Raw genomic sequence first — 25,369 nt, forward strand, 5'->3', positions numbered from 1 at the left:
TGCCGCCGCGGAGCGGACCGAGGCGGCCAGGAGCGCAGCGGGGCTCCGACTTCCCGACCGCCCTCTCAGCCGCAAAGACCGCAGGGCAGCGCCCACGACCCGGAAGTGCTCACGGAACCTGGAAGGGACTTCGGGCGGATGGCGGGAGGCCCCGCCCACCACTGCTCTCGCACGCCAAGCAAGCCCGCAGCGGGAAGGACGGGGCGTGCGGCTCAAAGCCTGCAGCCAAGGGGGTTGAGTCCTGGAGAATTCGCCAGGCTCTCCAAATCGTTATTAAGGAAATTACAATTTTGGGACTACACTTCTCCTGTCAGATGTACAATTTAGGATACGTAGGGCACTCGCATTGCATGCCTGAAGTGTGTTCGGGGCAATACTGTTGAAGACCCTGCAATACTAAATTGAAGATGGATGCTGGAAAGATTATAGTGGGATATACTGTTTGCCAAAATAGAGCTGCAATTATTTTAGGCCTGCAAGCGTATAGTTTGTGATTGATTCATGAAGAATGTTAATCTGGGAGAATCTGTATATAAAATATGTGCCTGATATGCATGACACATTCGGCTATATATTTCAAGTATGAACAGTCCCAAACTGTTTCGAGTGTCAGGGTACGTGGTAGCCTAACTGGATTAAACACAGCAGTAATGTGTAGAGCAGCTTGTCATTAAGCAGCTGAATAGTGATTAAGAAGTAGTTGCAAGAAAAGTGCTGCCAAAATGGAACCTCCGAGCAGCCTATGGAATAAGGAAGTTCTCATTTACACACCGTTTTCATTTTCAGTGACTTAGGATTTTTTTTTTTTTTTTGAGTTGGAGTCTCACTCTGTCGCCCAGACTGGAGTGCAGTGGCCGCTCCCGGCCACCGCAGCCTCGACCTGCCAGGCTCCGGCGATCCTTCCGCCTCAGCCTTCCAAGTAGCCGGAATTACAGGCATGCGCTACCACGCCCGGCTGATTTTTTGATTTTTTTTTATTGTAGAGATGAGGTCTCGCTGCCCAGGCGGGTCTCGAACCCGCGGGTTCAGGCAATCCACTCATCCTTGAATTCCCCACTACTTAAAAAAATTCTAGACTATGAAATACAAAGCCTCATTATAGTTTGGATGTTAAAATAATTAAGACAGGTTGAACTCTTTACCCTCCAAAGAACAGTATGCACACAGTCAATAAAGAAAGGAGTAAAGGCCTGAAATTATTTGAAAGAATTATAATTCAGAGCAAAAATTTAGTAGCACAATGATAGAAACGTGATAAAATGAGGCAAAAACAAACTTTCCAATTAATTTATTTAAATTCATTAACGTTGCAAAAATATGTGCAACAAATCAAGACACAGTTGTTGTATTCCTAGCAGGTCAAAGGAAAATAAAATATTACATCTCCCTAGTAAATCATGACCAACCCTAGTATTTCTTATGGGGACCACATCAACATCTTGCACACACAGACATCAGAACTGAATTACTTGCACTGCAAAAAGAGTACTAGGCTAGGCAACATTATCCTAAGAGTAGTAAAATGATCACAGTACATTAATTTTGTCTAAATGACAGCATGTGAACCTACGGTAACAAAAATATCTTTGAAACATATATCAAAGTGCGTTAGTGTCTAACAAACTCTGTGTCGTGTTCTGTGTGAATGGTGCAAGGGCTCTGCAGGTTAGTGGCCCTGAACACCACCAATATTTGCTAGCTATGTTTATGTAAATTAACAACTGAGCAGCTGTTAAAAGAACACGAAACTTTAGAAAGTCCATATACAAAAAGTGCAGTGGAGTAGCTGATGTCATTTTCCAAGTTCCTCTTTAGCTGAACTGCAGGTGAAGATGCTTAAAAATTTCAAAATGCAAATGCTTTAACTTCTTGTAGGATGTCTTAGATTAGAATCATCTATTTGAAACAAATAGTTTAATACCATTCTTTATTAACCTGTAAGCACTGAACTCTTGATTTTCATCTGGAGCTTGATTTACTAAGTGCCTTATATAAATTTTTCATTAGCATTTTAAAATTAGTTCTCAAAACATAAGAAATTAAGTAGCTCTATTATAAATAGTTGCAACAAATTTTTCTATTCAAATATCAGTGTCAGGGGGGACACACTTCATCAGCAAGGTTACTTGCACAATGAATACTTGTACACCTAATCCTGAATTGTGCCCCACAATTTTAAAATAAAAATCATTGAAATAAATTTTTTTAAAATTAAAAAAAAAACAACCAAGTATCAGTGTCACTCCTTACTGTTCAACATACTATGTTACAATATCTTCAATCACCATTTAGAATTTTAAAGAAAAGTTACTTGGTCTCACCATTGATCTGATTCTAAATTCATTTAGAATCTCAGGAAGAAGAAAGGGAGACCAAGGCTTACTAGGTAATTCTTTTGTACTCACTTAGAACACCAAGTAGACAATACCCCACTTTCCTCATCAGTTAGCCTTCCCATGCAAGTCCAAGTTCTTGGCTCTTTCTCCCAGCAACTCAAACTACTCACTTCCTACTCCCTATGACAAGACAGATGATTTAACAGGAAAATGGGCCTAACTTGTTAAGTTATTCCTCTTTTTGCTCCATCCCTCTGAGATTTGTTTGTGATCCATTTCTCAAATGTCCATATAGGATGGGGAAGAAAACAGGCATGAAAACAAAACAGAATGGTGTAGCAATCTCTATTTTCAGCCTATTTCCTACTCCCCTGATGAACAATGCTAAATTGTCCATATATAACACAAGCAAAGGAAGGGAGACGCTACTGTCACCACACACACATCCCTACCCACCTCATCATGAAACTGGCCTGCTGTAACTGATGTATCCTAATGCTAATGTATCAACTGATGAAATCTAAAGAGCCACATCTGCATTAAATCAAACAATTTCCAAAGTCCCTGAGCATTCACATAAACAGCCAAACAGAAATGCTAGTCATTTTTAAAAAGTCTCTATCAAAAAGCAGGTCCCTTATCTTTTTAAATTCTGGAACTGCAGCTACAGACATATGAGTACACTTGACAATCAGACTTCAGTATTCAGTGCAGTTACTAGAGATGTCCGTTTTGGAAGACTACATTAATGTTTCATCAACAGTGAAATATGAAAAAACAGCCCAATCCTAAGCTTTAACAAAACACCGTCACTGCTATCCTTCTCTGTTCAAACTTGCTTTTGTATGCAGAGACAAAAAAAGCAGAGATACCAGGAATTCTCATCCTAGGTATGTTTTATCAGCCTTTTTCACTTCAAACCAGGCTTCTTATTCACATATTCCATGTGTAGACTGCAGGTTTTCCTCCTGGAAGAAATGGCACTAAGCAGCTGCCATATATAGTAATTCCTTTAAGAGCGACACTCAGTGGCATTTAGATAGCTGCTAAATCTTTATACCTTTATAAAAGTTTCTTTTCTCTTACTTTGCTTTATCCTCCTTTCCAACTACTCTGTTAGACCCTACTTAGAATCATAACTCACTCTGAGTTAAAGTCTATTAAGCTTAAACTGTGATATCAATATGGTGCCTTGGTGCCTGATTAGGAATATGATCAAGCAGAACACAGAATCAAATTACTTCATATGAAAAACTTTTGACTAAAAAAGGGGAACTCAGGGCCTATGTGTAACAAAAAGTAGTGATGGAAGCACCAAATTAATGCAGTTAAGTTAGGTCCATGACCCCAGCAGAAAGATGAAAAAGTATTTACATGTACTTTTTAATCAATAATAGAAAATAAAAAATTTGATAACATGGGAAAGTGTTACATAGGTATAAATTAGAAATAACAAACACTTCTCCTCTAACCTACTAGTTATGATATTAAGTCTTATAAAACATTTATTGTGGGGACACTCCTGTATTAGATTCCACTAAGGTGTAGTTAAAGCAGGTATTGAATCTAGTGATTCACAGAACATCCCTTTCGTTATATTCCAAGTGTTATCACTGTTCCCTCTGAATTTTAATGTTTAGTAGAATATTGTCTACTTCTAATTAAAAAAATTTTTTTAAAGAAAAACATTACTTTTGCAGCAAGCTGTATCTATAGCTAGGAACAACTGCAAAATCCAAAGTCAATAAACACAAAAAAATCTTGAAATTATTCTTTGTATTTTTAAAACTGAAGAACCGAGTATTTAATGTGGTAGAAAACCACCTGTTAAAAAGCTCAGCCCATTTTGAGCAAGATATAGAATACAGATGAAAGACTACTTAAAACGTTCTACAAATATAGAATCTAATCACAATTACATTCAATACAACCTTTTATTCATAATCCTCTTATAGTAAATTCAGAAGGAATGCCTAAATTGTTACTGTTAGTTTGCTTCTTTAACAAAAAGTGTTTCTAAGATGTAAGCAAGCAACAATGATTTTGGCTTAATTCACTGTAAGGACATTAGTTCAGGATCTGCATAGAGCTCCTGGATCCAAGTCAAGTCAGGAGGCTGGTAAGGAATGTCTCATCCAGGGAATCCCCCAGCATCTCCCATAATTAGATGTAAGATAGCATGTCATGGCTATGACTGAGGCGGACAAAAAGTAAAGAAAAAATTCCCTTTTTTTTTTACAGAAACCTTACACTAAAAAATGGCAATAGTAACATGTGTTCACTGCAGGATAGAATGAATCCTAAAAGGTTAGCTCACATCCACTTTGTACTGCTCTACGCCACTCTTTTATAAAATATCTTACAGAAAGGACTGGAGAGCAGTGTGACCTTAAACTTGGAGGGTATTATGTTTATGAAATGTGTATGAGTCTTTCAAGTATAAGACACAAAATTATATCATCTGTTATTTTACAATGATTCTGTGGGTAATTAAGCTCCATTTGGAGACCCAAGCACAATTTATTTTAATGTAAAGATACTTACCAAATGACACAGTTTATATGCTTATATCAAATGTGTCATCCAAAACAGCACAATATAATCATGCTCTGAGACTTACAAAATTAACCTTCTTTATGCTATTATCAAACGTGATTTAACAGAAACCTGAAAACACACCATATCTAACTAGGTAAAAAAAACTACTGAGTTCAAATAACTGATATGGAAGTATCTTGGTAAAGTGCCCACAGTGAGAGCAATTTAAAAAGTACAGTTAACGTTGTGTCAGAGTGTAACTCATCACATTCTCTGCAATACTACACAGCACTCACACATTCAGGGGAGCAATACCCTAACATACAGCTTATTTCACATTGGTGAACAAACTCAAGATTTGTATAAAGTTCTGACTCTAGGCCAGAAAATAAAATGTCACATATATACATCTTTACAAACCCTAATTCCTAGTCTCTTAAATGCTCTGGTTCTAAAAATGGCTTTTTAAAAAGACTTGTCTTTATGTTTCAAAAGGAAACTGTGTGCAATGCACTTGCATTTGCGCTTCTGAATTAAGTAACAATATACATCAAGTAAGAAAACATCTTGGGATGGTACTAATCTACTTAGATTATGTACATGATCTTTGGGTATTCATGAGAATCAGTTTAACTGTCCACTCTCTTGTAAGCAACCTAATTTTCTAAGTTACCTAGGAAATGTATTTAACCATTTATAAAAACAAATATTCTAATATGCACTTTATAAAATCATGGTCTTATTTACCTGCATATTCTTCCACAAGACAGGTACACATGAAAAAACATTGCTCAAAAACATAAAAATATATATTATTTCTTTCCTTTGCCATTTATGCATATAAATATTTTACTGAAGAAGGTGTATCATTCAATTAACAAATGCAAAAGTTGCTTTATATAAAGTGTGGTTCTCTGCTATTTAGCAATATAAAATGATCACAATATAGTTAGCTATTAAAGAGCTAAATTCAAGAGATTTGCAAACCAATACAGCAGTGAACAGTCCCTTGTACAAAAGTCCATTACGAAAATGTCAAGTCAATTTTGTAACAGTTTACATAAAAATATGCGCCACCAATAAATGCAAAAAAGATCATCGCTTCATCAGCACATTCTTCAGTCTTGTTTGGACTAGATGCCAAACTTACTGTTCACTTTTCGGTTCATCTTGTTTTCCATTAAGCTCTTGATCAACTCTGTTTAATGAAAAATATACAAATAAGACACTAGCAACTGAAAATTTTCTTTCTGAAAATAATGACCATTTTAGCATAGAATATTATTCTGTTAAAAATAAAGCTTTGCAAAGAAGCAGATATAGTAAAAAAGGTATCAAACATTATTTCCCCAACCAGAAAAGAGAATTTTTAAAGGCAGGACACTGGCAAGAAATGTAACTGTTGTACTTTACATACAAATGCACATAAACTGTCTTAAAAATTCAAATTACACAACATATTGAAATGTGGACTTGTAGCTTGGCTTTGGCAGGGATCTAAGTGCTAAGAGAGTGGTAGCAAAAACAACTCCCTCAAAAATGATTTTGTTAACCAAAATATGAAAGAGCCACTAGTGCCGCCAACTGATTAATTAATATTTTAAAATCCACTGATAAAAATGCGTATTTACAAAAATCATAATCGTTCTCCAAAATATATTCGTACACTTAGTCTGTGAATGCCTTAAACTTATTTTGATGGTATGAAACCCTAAGAATTTAAATTCAGAAATATCTAAATGTAGATTAAAAAATCTACTCTAGGCTGGACACAGTGGCTCACACTTGTAATTCCGGCATTTTGGGAAGCCAGGGTGGGAGGATCACTTGAGCCTAGGAATATGAGACCAGCTGAGGCAACATAGTGAGGCCATGTCTCCACCCAAAAAAAAAAAAAAAAAAAATTAGCCAGGCGTGGTATGTGCCTCTGTAGTCCCAGCTACTTAGGAGGCTGAGGGAGGATTGTCTGAGCCCAGGAGGTAGAGGCTGTAGTGAGTCATGATCATGATACTGCACTACAGTCTGGGTCACAGAGTGAGACCTCAACTCAAACAAAAAAAACTAATCAGATTAGTGGTGGGTTGGACAGTGGTAACATATCAAAATTTAGGCACATGGGGATTAGATGAATCACATTATTACCACACAATAGTTATAGACAAGACTTCAAAGAACATACAATAGTCTATATTACTATTGTATTTGTAGCAGTTTGAGTAACTTATGTGGGGATATTTAGAACAATCCAGTTTGATATAGGGGGACACCTATTACACATTTCCATTACTATGATCACCTGAACATTCACACCTAAAAGCCTTGGTCTGTGAGCCAGAGCAAGATTTTAAAATATTATTAATAGCTATAAAAACTTTGAAAGGTATATATTCCTGATAAGCATGCAGAGCATATCCAGTCCTTTCAATATCTGAAATATCTTTGTAAACAAATATCATAATTAGTTTTAAACTACATTGAGAAATTTTAACAATCTGTATCTGCCTGCTCACACTTGTGCTGTGTTATTTGAAAGAAATATCCAAAACATTTAAAACTGCTATCCCTTTGCTACAATTATGAGACCAGGAAGATCCTGGCTCAGCTGACATGTTGGATCCCACTGTCCTCAGGATTTCTTTTCTGATTTCTCCTCCTCACAAGCCCAACAATATAGTCGTTTGGTCCCTTGCCCCTCAAAAACCTGCTATATGTCAAGACTTAATAGTTTTGTATTCTCCTTAGCATCTTTACTTACTTATCGTGAAGATGTCACCTTAAGTAAGCCCCCTCACACCTAATGTCTGCAAGGTTTGGTTTTAAAAAAATGTAATTAAATTTAATCACTTTCAGCCGGGCTCGGTGGCTCAGTCTGTAATCCCGTGCCTTGGGAGGCTGAGATGAGTGGATTGCCTGAGCCCGTGGGTTCGAGACCCGTCCAGGCAACTTGGCGAGACCTCATCTCTACAATAAATCAAAAATTAGCCAGGTGTGGTAACGCACGCCTGTAGTTCCAGCTACTTGGAAGGCTGAGGCGGCAGGATCGCCGGCGCCCAGCAGGTCAAGGCTGCAGTGGCTGGGAGCAGCCACTGCACTCCAGTCTGGGAAACAGAGTGAGACTCCAACTCAAAAAAAAAAAAAAAAATTTAATCACTTTCAAACTGAAAGAATTTATTATAAGACTAACGAAACTGTTTTAAAAACTAAGAAGTGCCTGAAAAGATATATATAATGATTATATTTAAGGTTAAACAGAAAATTGTTTTAAAAATCAAGATAAAATAGTAGTGACAGGTCTCATACATTTAAATAAAATGTACAAATTCCACTTTTTTCCTAATGTCTAAATTACTGCTAGACACTACTGAGAACTTTCTAAAAAGGCATAATACGGCACATTTCATCAACAAAGCCAATTCATTCTGAGATCCATGAAGTAGCTGGCTTCAAAATATTCTACAATTACAGATTATATTTTTAATTTCAGCCACAACAAGGCCTAGGAAAGGAATGTGAAATCAGCATGATCTAAAACCACCGTCGACATCTCTGTTAAAGGGCTGGTTAAGCTGTAAAGTGTCATACAGAAATGTCAAACTGTGATTCTATCACATGGCCTACTGAATTCTGACTCACTGACGGTGCCAGAATGTGTTCAAAGGCAAAGTTTCAGTTCCAGTTGGTTCCAGCTGGTTCCTTAGAATGATCAAAATGATAACTGCATATAATTTCCCACCTTAACTCTTAAGACAGATTGAATTAAATCATATTTTGCTAGCTGAGTTGTCAATGTTTTAAAAATATACTAACAAATTAGATCCAGACTCTACATTTTTCTAAATTACTATATAAAATTCTAACTATTTTATACCCTTGCCTTTCATCGTCTATGCCAAGGTATTAATAGATAACAGTTTGTTATGCTCAAAGTAGAAGTGTTCAAAATTACACTTAAAAGAGAAAGCAGAGTGCTTAACTGTTAAACGGGAGGTATACTGAAATTTTAAGAATTTTATTACATGTAGAATTTGACTGGTTAGCAAGCCATTTAAGCATTAATTTTATAGGAAATCAATGTTGGTTAGCCAAAGAATATATGCATTGCAAATATAATAATCAACCCCAAGAAATAAACTAATAACTTAAAGTTTGCATACATATTTCAAAAATCACAGGTTAGAAATTTAAAGAAAATGATGAAGCAGATTAAAGTCTTACAAATATTTGGTGCTCCAAATAGTAGTCTTCATAATTTTTCTGGTTTCACCATTAGTACTTAGACTAAAACTGGGAACGGTTTGTGGTTTTTAGTTCCTTACTGGTATTATACACAGAATTAACACAGAGTGAATCCAAGTCACAGTTAGCATAAGGAGCTTTGGATTCACCCTATATTTGAAAGTTGGGGTGTGTTTATATTTACAAATGCTATTATCTTTGTCTACAAGCTAACCAACCAATAAGGAAGAGTTAGTTTGTGCAGTGCAAATGGACTAGTCTAGATGCAACCCAGTCAAGGTGTGCATATACCTTTTTTGTTTCTTTTTAAACTTTTCTTCTTCATACCTTGGTAGGGAAGATTTATTTCCGTAAATATACATGTTATGAAGATGAACAAAAACTTGAGAAAAGGCACTAAAAGAACCTCATTTAAGTTTGCCAGCAAAACCCAAAAATATTTGTTACATGATGCGGAAAGTAAAAACTGACTTAATAAATCTGGCTTTGACACATTAAAGAGGCTAAAACTTCAGGTTAGCAGAACAAGGAAACTTTTCTACATGCATCATGACACTCAGGTATTTATGTTAACAGCATTCTATCAAGTCCTTCCAGAAGTTAGATGAAAGCAGGTGAACTGGATAAAAAGAACAAATTCTAGTCACTGGAAAATATTATGGCTACGCTGATTTAAATATTTTATTCTTTCTTTAGTAATATTATTGGACACCACAATAAGTATAATCAAATTTGGAGAGCACTATGTTCTAAAGTTTAGAGAATGTTCCTCAGTATTGACCAAGCAGGAAATCAATTTTTACATTGTAGCCAGTCTATAAAAATACAACATGAATCACAACCAAAACTCATTTCTCCTAGTTCTTCAACTAACAGTCTGAAGAAAATGTAGCTTAAGGGGACAGTGTGGGAAAATGGCTTCTTCCTCTTTTTCTTTGATACAAAGAAAAAAGAGTAGTTACACAATATTTATAATATATGAAGGAAGAATGAGTACTGAAAAGTTTTTACCTGTTGCACATAAAAATATAAAGATCAAATAAAATAAAATAAATAAAACAAAACATACTGTTTTATGCATTCTGGTATGCCAACATATTCCATAGGGACAAGTTCCGCTAGTTCTGCCAAATTAAAGACGTATCTAATTTTTTGGCTGAATTTTGAGCTACAAGAGAAAATAAAATAATTACTTCAATATCTCTAACAAACAGAACTGAGAAGAATTTGTTTGTTGTTTTTTTTTTTTATTTAAAAGAAATTGTTGGCTGGGCTTGGTGGCTCAGCTTGTAATCCCAGCACTTTGTGAAGCCGAGGCAAGTGGATTGCCTGAGCCCGCAGGTTCGAGACCAGTTCGGGCAACTTGGCAAGACCTCATCTCCACAATAAAATTTTAAAAATTAGCTAGGCATGGTAGCGTGCACCTGTAGTTCTGGTTACTTGGAAGGCTGAGGCCGAAGGATCACCAGAGCCCAGCAGGTCGACGCTGGGGTGGCCATGAGTGTGCCACTGCATTCTAGCCTGGATGACAGAGTGAGACTCCAACTCAAAAAAAAAAAAAAGAAATTTTTTAAAATGTCAATGGCATTTTGAATGACTACATCACAACCAAATGATAAATGTTTGAGGTGACCGATATGTTTACTATCCTGACGACTTGACCGTTATACACTGTATACACATATCAAAACATCACTCTGTATCCTTTAAGTATGCAATGTTACTTGTCAACTAAAAATTTTAAAAAGAAAAAGACAAACAAACAAGTCAATGGTTCTTGAAAATTACCTAATAAATGGTCTTGTAACAGCCAAAAGCGTTCTGATAAACCAAGAGGGATGTACAATGATTAGAGATTTTAGATTTTTCCGTAACCTGGAGTTAAAAAGAGACAAAGACAATTGAAAAATTGCTAAAAATTCTAATGCTAAAAGTTAAGATATCAGTAAGTATATTCAAGTTCATAAAAAATAATAATTGAAAAATCTCACCGAAGAGTTATCATTCAGGATTGATACTCTTAAAGATAAGAAAATGCACTCCTGGATTCTAAAGGTCCCTACCCCTGCTATGATGCTATGAAATGAACTTTACTTCATTCAGCCAAATTTTTCCATAGCACAGACTGTTATTAAATGTCTCCTAGCATATATTCACTTGTCTTCAGAACTCTATCAACCAGGGAAAGAGGTCAAAACTGAATATAAAAGTAAACTGTTTCATTTCTCAAAACCAGGGAGAAACTAGTGCTGATTTCTTCGATACCATGGAAGGTACTGTGCAGGCTAAAAGATGGGAGTGGAGCTGACTAATGGAGGAAACATGAATCATATCTAACTCCTATTCTTAAGGAATTGAAATGCTGATTAAAAATTAAAGGCATTATCCTAGACCTTTTCGTTTTGAATAACCAGATAAAAACTGTTAGTTTATCATGCATATTTAACAAATAAATACAGTGATCATTAAGGAGGGAGAGAGATATATACCTTAATCACAAGAGCTAGTCAGTGTCAAATTTAGATATGAAGAGAAACCTATTAATGGATCTGAGTTGATTAAACTAGTTCGAATTAGCTATGGCCAAATCAAATCAACTGGAAGATCAAATCCTTTCCATTAATTATTGATAACTAATTCCCAAGAGAATACGCTTCTAGAGCTTGCTGTAAAGAAAAATTAAAGCTAAACAAGCATCTTTAAGAAACATAAAACATGCTAAGCACTATAAATTGTGTAAAACTCAGAATGTAATAAGATAGAAGATGTACTATGTTCTCCATACTTTCCCAAGATATAGATTGTAAGAAAGTGTCCACTGTGGTATAAACAAAGAGAAATAGAGAAATATTTTATAAAGTTTGTTTGAGGAATCAAAGCTATTCTTTATAAAACAGATCAAAATTGATTTCCGGCATGACATTCTAAAATTACTATCTATAGAAAAGAGAAACCTGCTATGAAATTAACAAATGTAGTTTAAGAAGTGGATACATGGTTATCTTTAAGTGACAATGGAAAACAAAGCTTAATGTAATAAAGCCATTATAAAAATTACTCACACTAGCTTTCACCTTGTATTTACATTACCTTCTATCAATTTGCTGATAACATTTCCTGAGCCATCCCAGACTGGGCATTTTTCTTCGAGTTGTTGCACCATTTAAATAAACTATCATGTAGTTTTCTGCTACTAACAGCTCCAAAGTGCCAATAACATATCTGTAAAAACAAATTAAATTTAAGCCTTAAACATCACTATGGAGAACTGAACTAGGTTATCTAAATTATACAATTCCCTTCTCTACCCCCCAGTGAAAGCAAACACAATGAAAAATTTTAAATTGCATTAGCTACTATTAGGATTGTTTTTTTTTTTTAGAGATACATATTGAAATGTTGCTAGATGAAAGTGAAAGGACATGATGTCTGGGATTTTGCTTCAAATTATACAGTGGGGGGGGAGAAGTGGGAATGAAGTATAAACTGGAAATGGTTGAAGTGACTGACACATGAGGATTTGATACACTACTCTTTACTTTTGTATGTTTGAAACTTTCAACAATAAGATTTTTAAAAACTACGCTAACCTAAGAAACAAAATGACTGTGGAAATAGAAATGAACTGAGATAGCTCAGTTACCTTGAGTTTCTAGAGGTAAATGTAACTTAGCCAAATGTTTTGAGATAAAATCACTTCTTTACATTTAATGTGTCCAAAAATATAAAAGTAAAAAGTTAGAACCAATAATGTGAGGTGTATCTTCCAGTTTTAAAATGTCGATTTTTCTCTTGAGTTGGAAAGCTATAAATTCAGACTGCCAAATAAGGACTTAAAAGAATCAGAACTGCCGGGCTCGGTGGTTCAGCCTGTAATCCCGCGCCTTTGGGAGGCTGAGGTGAGTGGATTGCCTGAGCCCGTGGGTTCGAGACCCGCCTGGGCAGCAAGACCTCACCTCTACAATAAATCAAAAAATCAGCCGGGCGTGATAGCGCATGCCTGTAATTCTGGCTACTTGGAAGGATCGCCGGAGCCCAGCAAGTCGAGGCTGCGGTGGACGGGAGTGGCCACTGCACTCCAGTCTGGGTGACAGAGTGAGACTCCAACTCAAAAAAAAAAAAAAAAAGATCAGAACTGGGATACTTACAATTTTTACATAGCTTAAGTTCAATTTCTTAAGGCGAAGATCTAAGCTCAAAGTTCTGTCCAAACATTTTTGTTAAAATATACTTACTTAAAAAGATTGTCCATCAGGTATCTATAGTTAGGTTGACCACTTTCAGGCATAAAACAGACAGCAAACACAACAATGGCATTTAATCCATCCCCATAATATCCTGAAAAAGAAACCGAAGACAACATTACCTGAATGATTTTACCCTGAAAAATTTTTAGGGCACATCTCTATGATTGACAGATTATAAAAGTTTACCTTTTACAAATTTCTGGATCAAAAAGTATGTTTTTAAAAACTCATATGGTCTGAAACAGACCTTTAAATCTTCTCAAAAAGAGAATAGTAAAATTTAAGGAAGGTTGAGGGTAAAAAAACAAAACCACTTAAACTAGCATAATTTTCTGACATAATTTCCAGTGAAGAAAACGTGTTTAAAATGTGTGTTTCAATTGCTATCTTTGGATATTAAGCCTTTATCTAGTAACAAATACTTTTTGCTTTAACCTTCATTTCTATTGTTTCCACACTTGCACTGAAAAGACTTGAACATTTCAAGAACATTGGAATCTTTACTACCTTTCTTAATCCTTCAATAGGATAAGATGGCTTTATTTTCCCCTAAGAAAAATAAAGTGCTATTTCTGAAAAATAGGTTTAAATTGTGAAGGTCTTACAATTTGATTGTTATGCACTAGCTGAATTGGCTTATGTCTGTGGACGTCCTGATCCATGTTATCCTGTTTTCTTCATGTGAATAATATTAAGTTAGGCAGAAGAACGAATCTACAAACATCCATGTTATTTATTTTGATAAATGAAGACTGAAGAAATAAGTAGAATACATTTGCCAGAGAAAATTAAGTGGAAATGACTATGTGGCAAAAATCAATCTGTTTGATCCATGATCTGCTTGACCCATGTGCCTGTACTGTGTTAGAATTTAAGATAATATGACACACTTTACAGAGTGTGCTGTGTTCTGACTTACACTAACATTCTAGCATTATGTACACAGTGCCTAGGTAAATGTCTACATATAAGTGTACTCAGACTGAAAGGAGTTATAACTTGTATTTTCATAGCTTTTCCTATTTGACATATATATTTCTTAATGGAAGGAACTAAACCTTATATTTTTGTATACCACATAAATATGCAAAGTGGATGCTCCATAAAAATGTGAACTGCATTAGTTCTCTATTCAAAAGCTAAATGATTTATCCAGGGTTTTAAGGAAAATTAAGCATCACACTTTAAAAAGTTCAAGTTTTACTTATATTAACAAAAATACTTGTATACAAAAATTCAAAGTGGTTTTATTTATAATAGCTTAAAAGAGAAATAACTCACATGCCCCTAAAAAGGAGAATGGTATGCAAATCATGAATTATCCATGCAATAGACTACTGCACAGCAATAAGAAAGAATTAACTATGGATAAATGCAACAGCATAAATATCAAAAACTTCATGCCAAACAAAAAGTAGACAAAATAGCACATACTATATGATTGTAGTTATTGTTCATGAGATTCTAGAACAGACAAAACTAATCATCAAAATAGTGGTTACTGGAGGGAGGTATTCATTGGGAAGGGATATTAGAGAATTTTTCTGGAACAATAAAATGTTCTATATATTTACAGATGTGTTTTAAATATATTTTAAATATTTATATATATATATATAAATGAGTTTTGACAAATATCCATAAACCATATATACCCCTAACCCTAACCCTAGGGGTATATATGGTTTATGGACATTTGTCAAAACTCACTGAACTGTACACTAAAAATCAAAGCATTTTACTGTTTATAATAATTATAAATGAATACAAAGGAAAGAAAATACAGGTGGCCTAGGGATATGGGCAGCAGGGAGACAGTCTTGACTGCTTACTCTTTTGTACTTTTTGAACTTACTATTTGCATATATTAATAGTTTTTGAATGTTGGTCTTATTTTTTTTACTTCAAACCTGTAATGATCCTAAAATGAAATGAAAAATATTCTTTATTCTTTCAAAATTATGTAATATCTCTAGTGAGATTTTTGAAAAGCATTTAGATTTTTAACAATGCATTAAAACAACTAAACAATCTTCAGTAACTCTTACCTCCATGGCTGATGACTTTTTTATAGGGCTCAATCGCCTTCATATCAACCCTGTGGTCCTGTTCTCCAATCCTGAACATACGCCAGCGTCGTCCATCATCTTTTTCCTCTGCTGTTGTGTATTCTGTAATTGAGCCTTTCCTAATTATTTCAGTAGTCTTGGGTTTTGGAAGATCATCTGTCAAAATAAAAAGTTTTTGAATCACAAATTGTTATTTATAATAATAAAAATTAGATTATATGTTAACCACTTTACTATCTAGATTATATCATCTGTAGAATATGTTTAAGTATATCTTTCATAATTGAAGGAAAGGCTTGTTTTGTTTTTTTTTTTTGAGTTGGAGTCTCACTCCATCGCCCAGACTAGAGTGCAGTGGCCGCTCCCGGCCACCGCCGTCTCAACCCGCTGGGCTCCAGCGATCCTTCTGCCTCAGCCTTCCAAGGGCTTGCTTTTAACATGAGGCCATTGTATGTCTTTAGAAATCATGGTTAATTTTTTTATTGCCCAACTCAGCAAAACATTGAATCACTATTCAACGTTCACTCACAGGTTCAGAAGATAATACACATAGCCATCAAAATCTTAGTACGTTGGCCCTACAATGCCTTTCCAGGCTCAACCTTTAACACTGTCCCTGGTAGCTGTTATTATTGGTTACCTCAAGTAGCCATATGGGAGCCAGTATTTTGTTGTTGATGAACACATAAATTAATTCCCCATGTAATACTAGATAGAAAGTGGTTAACTACTCAATGATTACTTCTCATCTGATCAGTTTTATAAAGCAGAAGTTTATTTGCAATATTTTGAAGTACACATGCAAAAGTCTATTCCAATTAACATTAGCCAAAGTATAAGCACCAATGATTAGGTGTAATTTATGTTTCAAGATTGCAGTTTAGGTGATTTTTAAATGAAGCAATGATTTTCAAAATTTTAGTATCACAGTCCTTACCAAAAGATGGGGGAAGGGGAACCTACTGCATGTTAGTTGTTTCCAAGACAAAGCTGTTAACGGAAATTATCCTTCCAGGAAATGACTACAGCGGCATTAAAGAAAGAAGAGAAAACACACAGGCAGAAAACTATTTCAGTATCTTTATAAAATATTGCTTATCACTGGACTGCTAACTGACCCAGTAAATCAGGAAGAAGAAACAGGAAATATAGCCTATCATTCTTCACTACAGATCAAATACCTAATGCTAAATACTGCTTTAAAAAAACATTTTAAAGATGAAAAAATATACAAAAATTATTAACAACTATATAAAGATGCTGTAGACAACAATTATCTGATTTTAAAAAGCAAGCAAAATAAAGCACATGCTAATTCCTTTGGATGCTAAATAATTAGTGATAAGAAATATAAAGTTTGGGGGCTAAGAGTATACATTAATTTAAATTGATTATCTCACAAAGTAGAGCAATACCAGTAGGACTTATTTTAAAAATCATCCCTAAAAATCTCTTTTCGAAATTCCCTTTCCACAAACTTAGCTATTTTAGCAACATTCCCTAAATTACATGTTTCTTCAAACATTTTTTCTTAGCTGACTGACCGAAGAAGAGCATGTCATAATTATCAAGCAAAATGTTTCTAGCAACTATTAAAAAAAAAGTAACTTTACAGCACTGGGCAAATAGAGGGGGGAAAAAGCCCATTGGTATAATCTACACACAGTTTTGAAGACCACAAGAATATTCAAGTGTTAGGAGAATTTCAATATATGAACTTTAGAAATGATACTATATTTCAAACAAAATACCTTAATACATTGATTTTAGTCGGTTTCATGATCAAGTTTTAAGGTTTTCCAATTATCTTAATTTCCCTAATAAGGTTGCCACTGTAAAAACATGTATGTATACAAAGATAAACATTCATTAATAAAGATTAGACAAAAACAGTGAAACACTGAAACAATTACCTTCCCATTCAAACTCATTACTATTCTCTGATGGTGTGTCTAAGCCATCTAAGTCAATTTCCCCACTTTCATCCAAATCATCTGACAACACAGAGCCATCACTAGGATCCAGTGTCAGGCTAATGTCTGGAGCCATTAGTTTCTTTCTCACTTTATTCCCGTTAACTTCTAGTGAGCCTAGAATGGGAAAACAAAGAAAAAGATACGTAAGAAGGAATGCTTAGATGCTCAAGTTGAGTAAGAGAAAAATTACAACCACTTCATTATTGAGAAAAATAAAATTAATTAAACATCACGCCAAAGCAAACTTTACAAAATGTGGATTCTGATCACTACTGCTTCCACATCATTGGCAAGAGATCAATGAAGCAGCAATGTCTCTTAAATCAATGTTCAACTTATACTTTAGCTACCCATGATGGGATAAAAACTCTGCATTTTTTTTTCTTTTTTGGACAAAGAAATGTATCCAAAAATAATACACAATCCATCATTTCATTGAAAGTAAAACTGTCATGTTCTTACCAGGCGGGCTCTCTGGTCCAGTTACAGCTAGTATATCTGCTTCAATACTATCATCTTCTGGTAAAGGTCTAGAAGACATAAGCATATTTTTCAACCCAGAAAATAAATTTTAAAATATTTTTTGAAGTTCAGTCTATTAAAAACACCACTTACAGAAATGACTATGTGAAAAATGAAGTAAAGCAGTGCTTAAGCTTTAGTAACTTACAAAACACTTTTTTTTTGAGATGGGGTCTCACTCTTGCCAGGCTGGAGTGCAGTGGCATGATGCCAGCTCACTCACTGTATCCTCAACTTCCTGGGCTCAGGTGATCCTTCCACCTCAGCCTTCCAAGTAGCTGGATGACAGGCATGCACCACCATGCTCAGTTAATTTTTTGATTTTTTTTTTTTTGTAGAGGAGAGGTCTTGCTATGTGGCCCAGGGTGGTCTCGAACTCCTGGGCTCAAACATTCCTTTTGCCTCAGCCTCCCAAAGTGCTAGGATTATAGGCATGAGCCACCACGCCTGGCCCAAACCACTTTCTTTCTTTCTTTCTTTTTAAAGAGACTGTCACCACAAATTTCACTGTAACCTTGAACTCTTGGGCTCAAACAATCCTCCTACCTCAGCCTCCTACTAGCATGTGCCACCAAGCCTGGCTAATTCTTGTATTTTTTGTAAGGACAAAGCTGTTGCCCAGGGTGTTCTTGGAACTCCTGGTCTCAAGCAATCCTCCAGCCTCGGCCTCTCAAAGTGCTAGGATTACTTAGCCCACGCACACTTTTAAAGAAAACATTTTCAGACTGTGAGAGCCGACTTATACAAGCATATCATTAACACACGAAAGCAGATATAAACTCCTTGTGCAACAGCTCTTTTACAACTATAAAACACATGTAAAAACTTAAAGCAAACACAAAACAAATATAATTGAAATTTTAAATACAACGTGATACACGATGAAGCTGAATCTTACTAACAACAAGAATGAGAGTATAGAAACTATGACTACAATTCTTTTGAGCTAAGCATTCCTACATGACTATCACAATGTGTTACAATGACTCAATTCTCCTACTAGTCATCCATCTTCCAACTGCCAAGGCACCTGAATGTGCACTGGAATGTCTTCTGACCACCATGGCATGGAAGTATCATTTGAATTGAAGGTCTGCCTTTGTTCTTTTTTCATTAGCCCACCTGGTACCAATACAATTGTAAACACAAATGCAAATGTGTGAAGGTAGCCAGCCAGACGACCTAAAAAAAAATCCATGTTTACTTATCTATTAAGTTTTTTCTTGGGAAAAAAACCCACAGATTAAACCATTTTTACAAACGACTAAAGCCCCTCTTCTCTGATCTTAGTTTGAAAAATGTTGCATTCATGCATTGTTTATAAAAGCAAAAATTTTGAAACTTAAATGATCAAAACAAAAATGAAAGATTATAGAAGTTTACATATACATATTTGATTGGAAAGTAAGATAAAAGAGAATTATTCTAACTGTTTGAAAGGAACTTTCAGTTCTTAATATCAAATGATCACCTTGTAATACTGGGTTTCTTTAAGAAGCTCAATGTTCATTTAATAAGTAATATCTCAATAAAGAAAATTTGATGTTTGTTCTAAATTTGTTTTCAATTAAAAGCATTGCTCACATTGGAAAATCTTCATCTTGCCATTCTTCTTTAAGTTCCACACCTTCCATCCTTAGCCTGGATTCGATGTCAACTGCAAACTCCTGATAATCCAGAGAGCCAATGTTCTGCGAAGAAAGAAAAATTTATAGAAACTTAATTTCCACTTTACTTTCTATCTACCCAAAAGGTGCAATAATCTTATATCTTAGTTCTCACCTCCACCCTATCAACCATAGCTTTAGTGTAGTGGTCTGGACATGAAAACAATTTACAGAGTTGTAACTTTTTCGTTTTTAAAGAATTAAAATAGAAAATATTCAGAGAACATATATTCTAGTAAAGTAAGTACTGTTAGTAGTAAGGATACTGTTCAGTAAAAACACTTATTTTCAGTTGCAATAGAGTCTCAGACTGTGATAGTAAATGTTCTTTATAATAAATTCATAATTAACATTTCTGTCCTTTGGATAAAGGCTGATTCTAAAAAGTGAATACTAGTAATTAATATTTACTACTCTTATGATACAACAGAGCCAAGTGGTGTACTGTCATTTTTATTTCCTTCTCTGTAGCTTTAATGCCACAATTCCTTAGCCACTTATAGAAGTTTATTCAGTAACGTGTCCAGCAAATGAATTATGCTACCTTTTGATATTTTCTTATCTACATATACCATGCTTTCTCATATAGCATGGCATAAGTTTTCACACACTGAACTTGATGAATATCTGTTTATACAGCTACATATTATAACTTATCCCATGAACTTTAGTTATTCCAAGGAAGGATGTAGTGCCAATATTCTCATTTAACGAAATGATGAGTCTAAAGACACTCCCCCTTTGGTTGACAGAATGAGAAATAGTTAAGAATGGTATTTAAGAAGTCATGAAGATCAACCAGTTAACAAGGCAACAAAATAGCTAAAATGATAAGAGCAAGAGGCATAAATGAGTCTTTAGTTCACAAATTGGTAAGCCAATGGATGTCTAAAGTTATTTAAAAACAGCAGTAATATCTCTTAAGAGATATAAAGCATCACTAGAAGTACTAAAAACAAAGTTAAAAGTGTTGACAACAGTAGAAAGGAAAAGGAATAAGGAGAATGACTGATGTTTTTCATAGTAGTCCTTCTACACTACTTGATTTTTTAAAACTATGTACAACTTTAAAACTTATGTATCAGATAAAACAAATGATGCCAGCTATTTATACTCACATCAACTACTCTTCTGAAACAAAAATGTGGGTCATGACTTATGAATGCCTTACATGTCTTATGGTTGTCATTACAACAATCAAAAGATGCACAAAGTTATACAGAAAAAAAATTATGTTCTAGAACATCAAAATTACAATAAACAACAAAAGAGAAATTTCCTGAAGTGTTAGATTTCACATGGTAAACTAAATTTATAGCTCTGCCAAGACTGGAAGGCCATCCTCCCAGTTTGAATGTTTACATGTACTCAAGAGAAGACTTCAAACATTCCCAAAAGGCAAATATTTGAAGATCTACTTGTTAACATAGAAAAATAGGGCAGATACAGACTTTTCCTTACCAACTTATTTGCTGGGAAAGTCAGTTTATTTATATAGAAGTAAGGCATTTTTAATTTAGGGGGAAAACACTGAATCCGGCAATTTTGATAAATTAATAAAAAAGACTTAAGATACAGTAATCCTGTCGTAATTAGCAGTTTCTCTGCTTTTAATACATAATCTGTATTTTAAAGTAATTAACACACATCCTCAATGATCACTTTACAGATTGCTTTCTGATAGCAACCATTTCTCTCCATGGAGGGAAAAATGAACTAGTAGAAAAGAGCCCAGAATTACAGCCATCAAGCCCAAATGGTTAGTATTTATTATTCCAGGATTATGCTCAAGTGGGACAAAGTATTCTATCACTAAAGGCTGAAAATTGGCAGTTTCTTCTAGATTTTTTTAGTTCACTATACCTTTCAATGTTAAGTTTTCTTAAGTCTTTGGTTCTTACTTTAAAGTGAACAAATATATTTTCCTAAATCCAGTAACCAGAAAACCTTTCTATTATTTTTGTCTCAGCTTTTTTACTGTGTTGGAAAAAATACCAGGATGTTCTCTGGGTGTCTTTTTCAAATATCTGTCAAATATCCAGAAAAACACTTAATATTTCAAAAATAAATATAGTGACTGAAAGTTGCAACCAATATATTTCCAACACCTAGCACATAGTAGGCCTATGAAAATTAGTTAAATGAATAAATATTTAACTGTAAGGTATGACATAGCAAGCTTCTGCTCACCTCTTAGGCTTATTTTGCTTATTAAAATACACAAAAAAGATTTGTTATGTTTTACTCCACAAAAATATAATGAAAACATTGTGGGAACATATGCACATGCAACACGAATTTCTGTTGGTAAAATTATTCCTTAATTGTAAGAGGAAACACTTATCTTGGGAATTCTAAAAGACAAGCCATATCTTTCAGCTGCTTAACTGCTTGAACAAGTTTATCACTTGAAAAGAGCTCCTCTAAATACAAAGAGCCCAAGTCTTTCAGATCTCTCAGTCTACTTATTCTAATTTTACTTTACTATCATAATGAATATGTGATGTTAATACACCTCAGTATACGGACATCGATACTAGTTTGAGGATAATTAATTAAACTAGTTAAAAAGAATGTAAGAGAGACAAAGACAGATTCACGCAACTATTTTATCACAAATTTTAGGGGAAAAGCATACTTGGTAGATCAAAATAATTTAAACAATTGAGGGAGCGTTGTTCTTGGACGTACTTTATCATCAAGCAGCCCTAAGAATAGGAAACAAACAAGAAAGGAGTTAATATAAGCACAGCTACTTGGAAGGAAATCAGGATATTGCTGACTCATAAGCTAACTGTGGTTGTTTCCTATCATTTTAAAAATCAGAATGGGGAAGTAACACTTTAAGTTGCTATTTGTTAAAATAATGCAACAGGAGTACCCTGATTTCTCAATAGATTCGTGGTAGTTGTGGCACATACTTACTTATGCCAGTTATCTGTTGAGGTCATAAAAATGAACTAAAAATAGTGCTGACCCCTGGAGAGATTAACAATCTGAGATAACAAGGTTCCTCCTGACAGCTTTGGGGAAAGATGTGGTGGTAAGTCCAACCAGGATGAAGAAGGGGCTTTCCCCTTGCAGCTTAGCAGCATAAGCAAGAATTAAATATTAAGATCATATTTAGAGCTGTTTAAATTACAACTTATAATTTTACTATGGCAATTTTACTATTATGTAGTTTAACACAGCTGCTGGAATAGGTGCCAGTAACAACCATTTATGCTGAATCAATTATAGATGGCAGAAGGCAATGCACAGGAAAGCCTTTCACTTCCCCATTTCAACAAAATGGTTTCATTCTAAATATTTATGTTCACTTTTTAAACAAATAACCTGTATATTTAGGAAGATCCCCAAATATCCCTGGAAAAGTCCTATGCTTGCCTGTCTTTGCTTTCTTGAAGGTAGGGGCCATGTATGTTTTTATGAATGAAAAAAAGATGCTCTATTAGAAATGTCAACACAGGTCAGGCACAGTGGCTCATGCACGTAATCCCAACACTTTGGAAGGCAGAGACAAGAGGATTGCCTGAGCACAGGTATTTGAGGTAGACCTCATCTCTACAATAAATAAAAAAAATTAGCCGGGCTCTGAGGCTCAGCCTGTAATCCCGCGCTTTGGGAGGCTGAGGTGAGTGGATTGCCTGAGCCCGCAGGTTCGAGACCCACCTGGGCAACTTGAGACCTCATCTCTGAAATAAATCAAAAAATTAGCCAGGCGTGGTAGCGTGCGGCTGTAGTTCCAGCTACTTGGAAGGCTGAGCGAAAAGATCATTGGAGCCCAGCAGGTCGAGGCTGCGGTGGCCGGGAGCGTGCCATTGCACTCTAGTCTGGGCCACGGAGTGAGACTCCAACTCAAAAAAAAAAAAAAAAATTAGCTGGGAGTGGTGGCATGTTCCTGTGGTTCCAGCTACTTGGAAGGCTGAGGCGGAAGGATTGCCTGAGCCCAGCAGGCTGAGGCTGCAGTGGCTGTGAGCATGCTGCTGCACTCCAGCCTGGGCGACAGTGAGACTCTAACAACAAAAAAAAAAAAAAGAAGAGGAAAGAAATGTTAACACAAAATTTAAAGAAAAATTAGATTGGTGCTGACTCCTCTCCAAATTGTGAAAATAAAGGATATTTATATGCCATTATAAAAGTCACATTTATTAAACAACCACTATGCAGAACACACTATGTAGAACACATTGCCCTGAGACCTTTAAAAAGATGAAAGTCTAATAACTGATCTCCAACACTTTGTTGTAGAATTATAAATATTAGTTGTAATATAAAATGATGATTTTAGAATATTACTATCACTATATTATACTAGTCTTTTGCTTTACAGGATGTAAGTTTAACAAGACATCTTTCCATCCACTGTTAGCCTAAGTTAAGTTACTGGACCTAGCTATGTATACTTTCTTACTCAGATGACTGCCTCCCTTATTCTTCAAGGAAAAGCATTATTCCAGATAGAATAAACAGAACCACTTTTCCAGAGTGCTTGCCCATGTACGACCTTCTTTTACATTTATCACCTCATATGTTCCAATCAACAACCTTGTGAGGTGTTCAAGTACTTGAGTTATCACCCCATTTAGTCTTCTCTACAAGGCAATGACTGCACATCCTGGTCCCCAGATGCGGTCCGGAACTGTTTCTAGTACAGCACATTGTCTCCAGGTCACTGGCAACTTCATAGAGTGAGCCTCTAAGGCCTGATGTGGCCACACTTAGCTTCAAAGGTCCGGTAATACCTAAAGAGCCTAACAGCACTGATTCACGATAATCCATGTTTGCAGAAGTGGATCTGTTATAATTCCTGGCTAAGTCCAACAACATCAGGCTGCACTAAGAGAAGATGATGAAATCAGGAATACAGTCGGGCACGGTGGCTCACGCCCATCATCCCAGCACTTTGGGAGGCAGAGGCTAGAGCACTACCTGAGCCCAGGATTCAAGACCAGCCTGTGCAACTTGGTGAGACCTCGTCTCTACAATAAATCAAAAAATTAGCTGGGCGCTGTGGCGCATGCCCGTAGTTCCAGCTACTTGGAAGGCTGAGGTGGAAGGATCACCTGAGCCCAGCAGGTCTAGGCTGCGGTGGCCGTGAGTATGCCCTGGGCAACGGTGGACTCCTATTCAAAAAAGAAAGAAAGAAAGAATACAAGGAATAAAGTCTAGAAAAAAAGTAAAGGGACAAAAACCACGCAAGAACGTGAACAAGACAATCAACCAGTTACAATTTCAAGAAAAACGATCCCCCTACAAACGACAAAATTCTTCCTACAATTACAGACATTCCTATGAAACATTAGAAAACCAAGCATTAGCAGAAACACGATCAAGAGTGAACAAAAGCCACAGAGAACGCCACTAACTCAACGGGCGGAGGGCAGAAACGCCGTCCCCGGCGCCCCAAGCAGAGGCCCGAGCCCGTTTCCGACGGAAGGCGAGTCGATCCCGCGGCCCCCCAGAGCAAGAGAAGCGCCCGGGAAGCCCAAGCCATGCCGCCGGGCACTGAACGGAAGGGGCCCCGGGCAGGGTTAGCTGCCCGGAAGACCGAAGAGCGCCGACGGTCGAGGCTGCTTCCGCGCCCGCCCCCCGGGAGCAGGGGCGCAGCACCACCCGAGAGCCTTTGTTCTGCCTGGGACGGCGCCGGTCGGAAGCACTGGGCCGCCGCGGCCCGGTCACCGCCCCAGATCCGAGGGGGCTCCGTCCTCAGCGCGACTGGAACACGGAAAAGGGCGGGTGGGGTGCGACTGGCACACGCGGGTCGCCGCCCAACCG

The 25,369-nt window shown here is 36.1% G+C and overlaps 2 protein-coding genes across 2 annotated transcripts in view; both read right to left on the reverse strand.

The window, feature by feature from the left end:
* Positions 1-108, reverse strand: part of GTF2A2 (general transcription factor IIA subunit 2) — a 16,887-nt gene extending 16,779 nt beyond the window's left edge. Inside the window, exon 1 of the mRNA XM_021719204.1 lies at positions 4-108. The gene's annotated coding sequence lies outside the window, so the exon portion shown is untranslated. The remainder of the gene's footprint in view (positions 1-3) is intronic.
* A 4,728-nt stretch (positions 109-4,836) lies between these two features.
* The window catches only part of BNIP2 (BCL2 interacting protein 2), a 20,944-nt gene continuing 411 nt past the window's right edge, over positions 4,837-25,369 (reverse strand). The window contains exons 2-10 of the mRNA XM_008071383.1: positions 19,509-19,615; positions 17,865-17,932; positions 17,340-17,516; positions 15,406-15,582; positions 13,346-13,448; positions 12,201-12,332; positions 10,899-10,985; positions 10,180-10,278; positions 4,837-6,072 (exon numbers count right to left, since the gene is read on the reverse strand). Of these exons, the coding sequence (XP_008069574.1) occupies positions 6,021-6,072; positions 10,180-10,278; positions 10,899-10,985; positions 12,201-12,332; positions 13,346-13,448; positions 15,406-15,582; positions 17,340-17,516; positions 17,865-17,932; positions 19,509-19,558 (945 nt within the window). The 5' untranslated portion in view covers positions 19,559-19,615 and the 3' untranslated portion in view covers positions 4,837-6,020. The remainder of the gene's footprint in view (positions 6,073-10,179; positions 10,279-10,898; positions 10,986-12,200; positions 12,333-13,345; positions 13,449-15,405; positions 15,583-17,339; positions 17,517-17,864; positions 17,933-19,508; positions 19,616-25,369) is intronic.

The sequence above is a fragment of the Carlito syrichta genome, unplaced genomic scaffold (genome assembly GCF_000164805.1).
Source record: "Carlito syrichta isolate Samal-C Ts95f unplaced genomic scaffold, Tarsius_syrichta-2.0.1 Scaffold314302, whole genome shotgun sequence".
NCBI classification, from domain to species: Eukaryota; Metazoa; Chordata; class Mammalia; order Primates; family Tarsiidae; genus Carlito; species Carlito syrichta.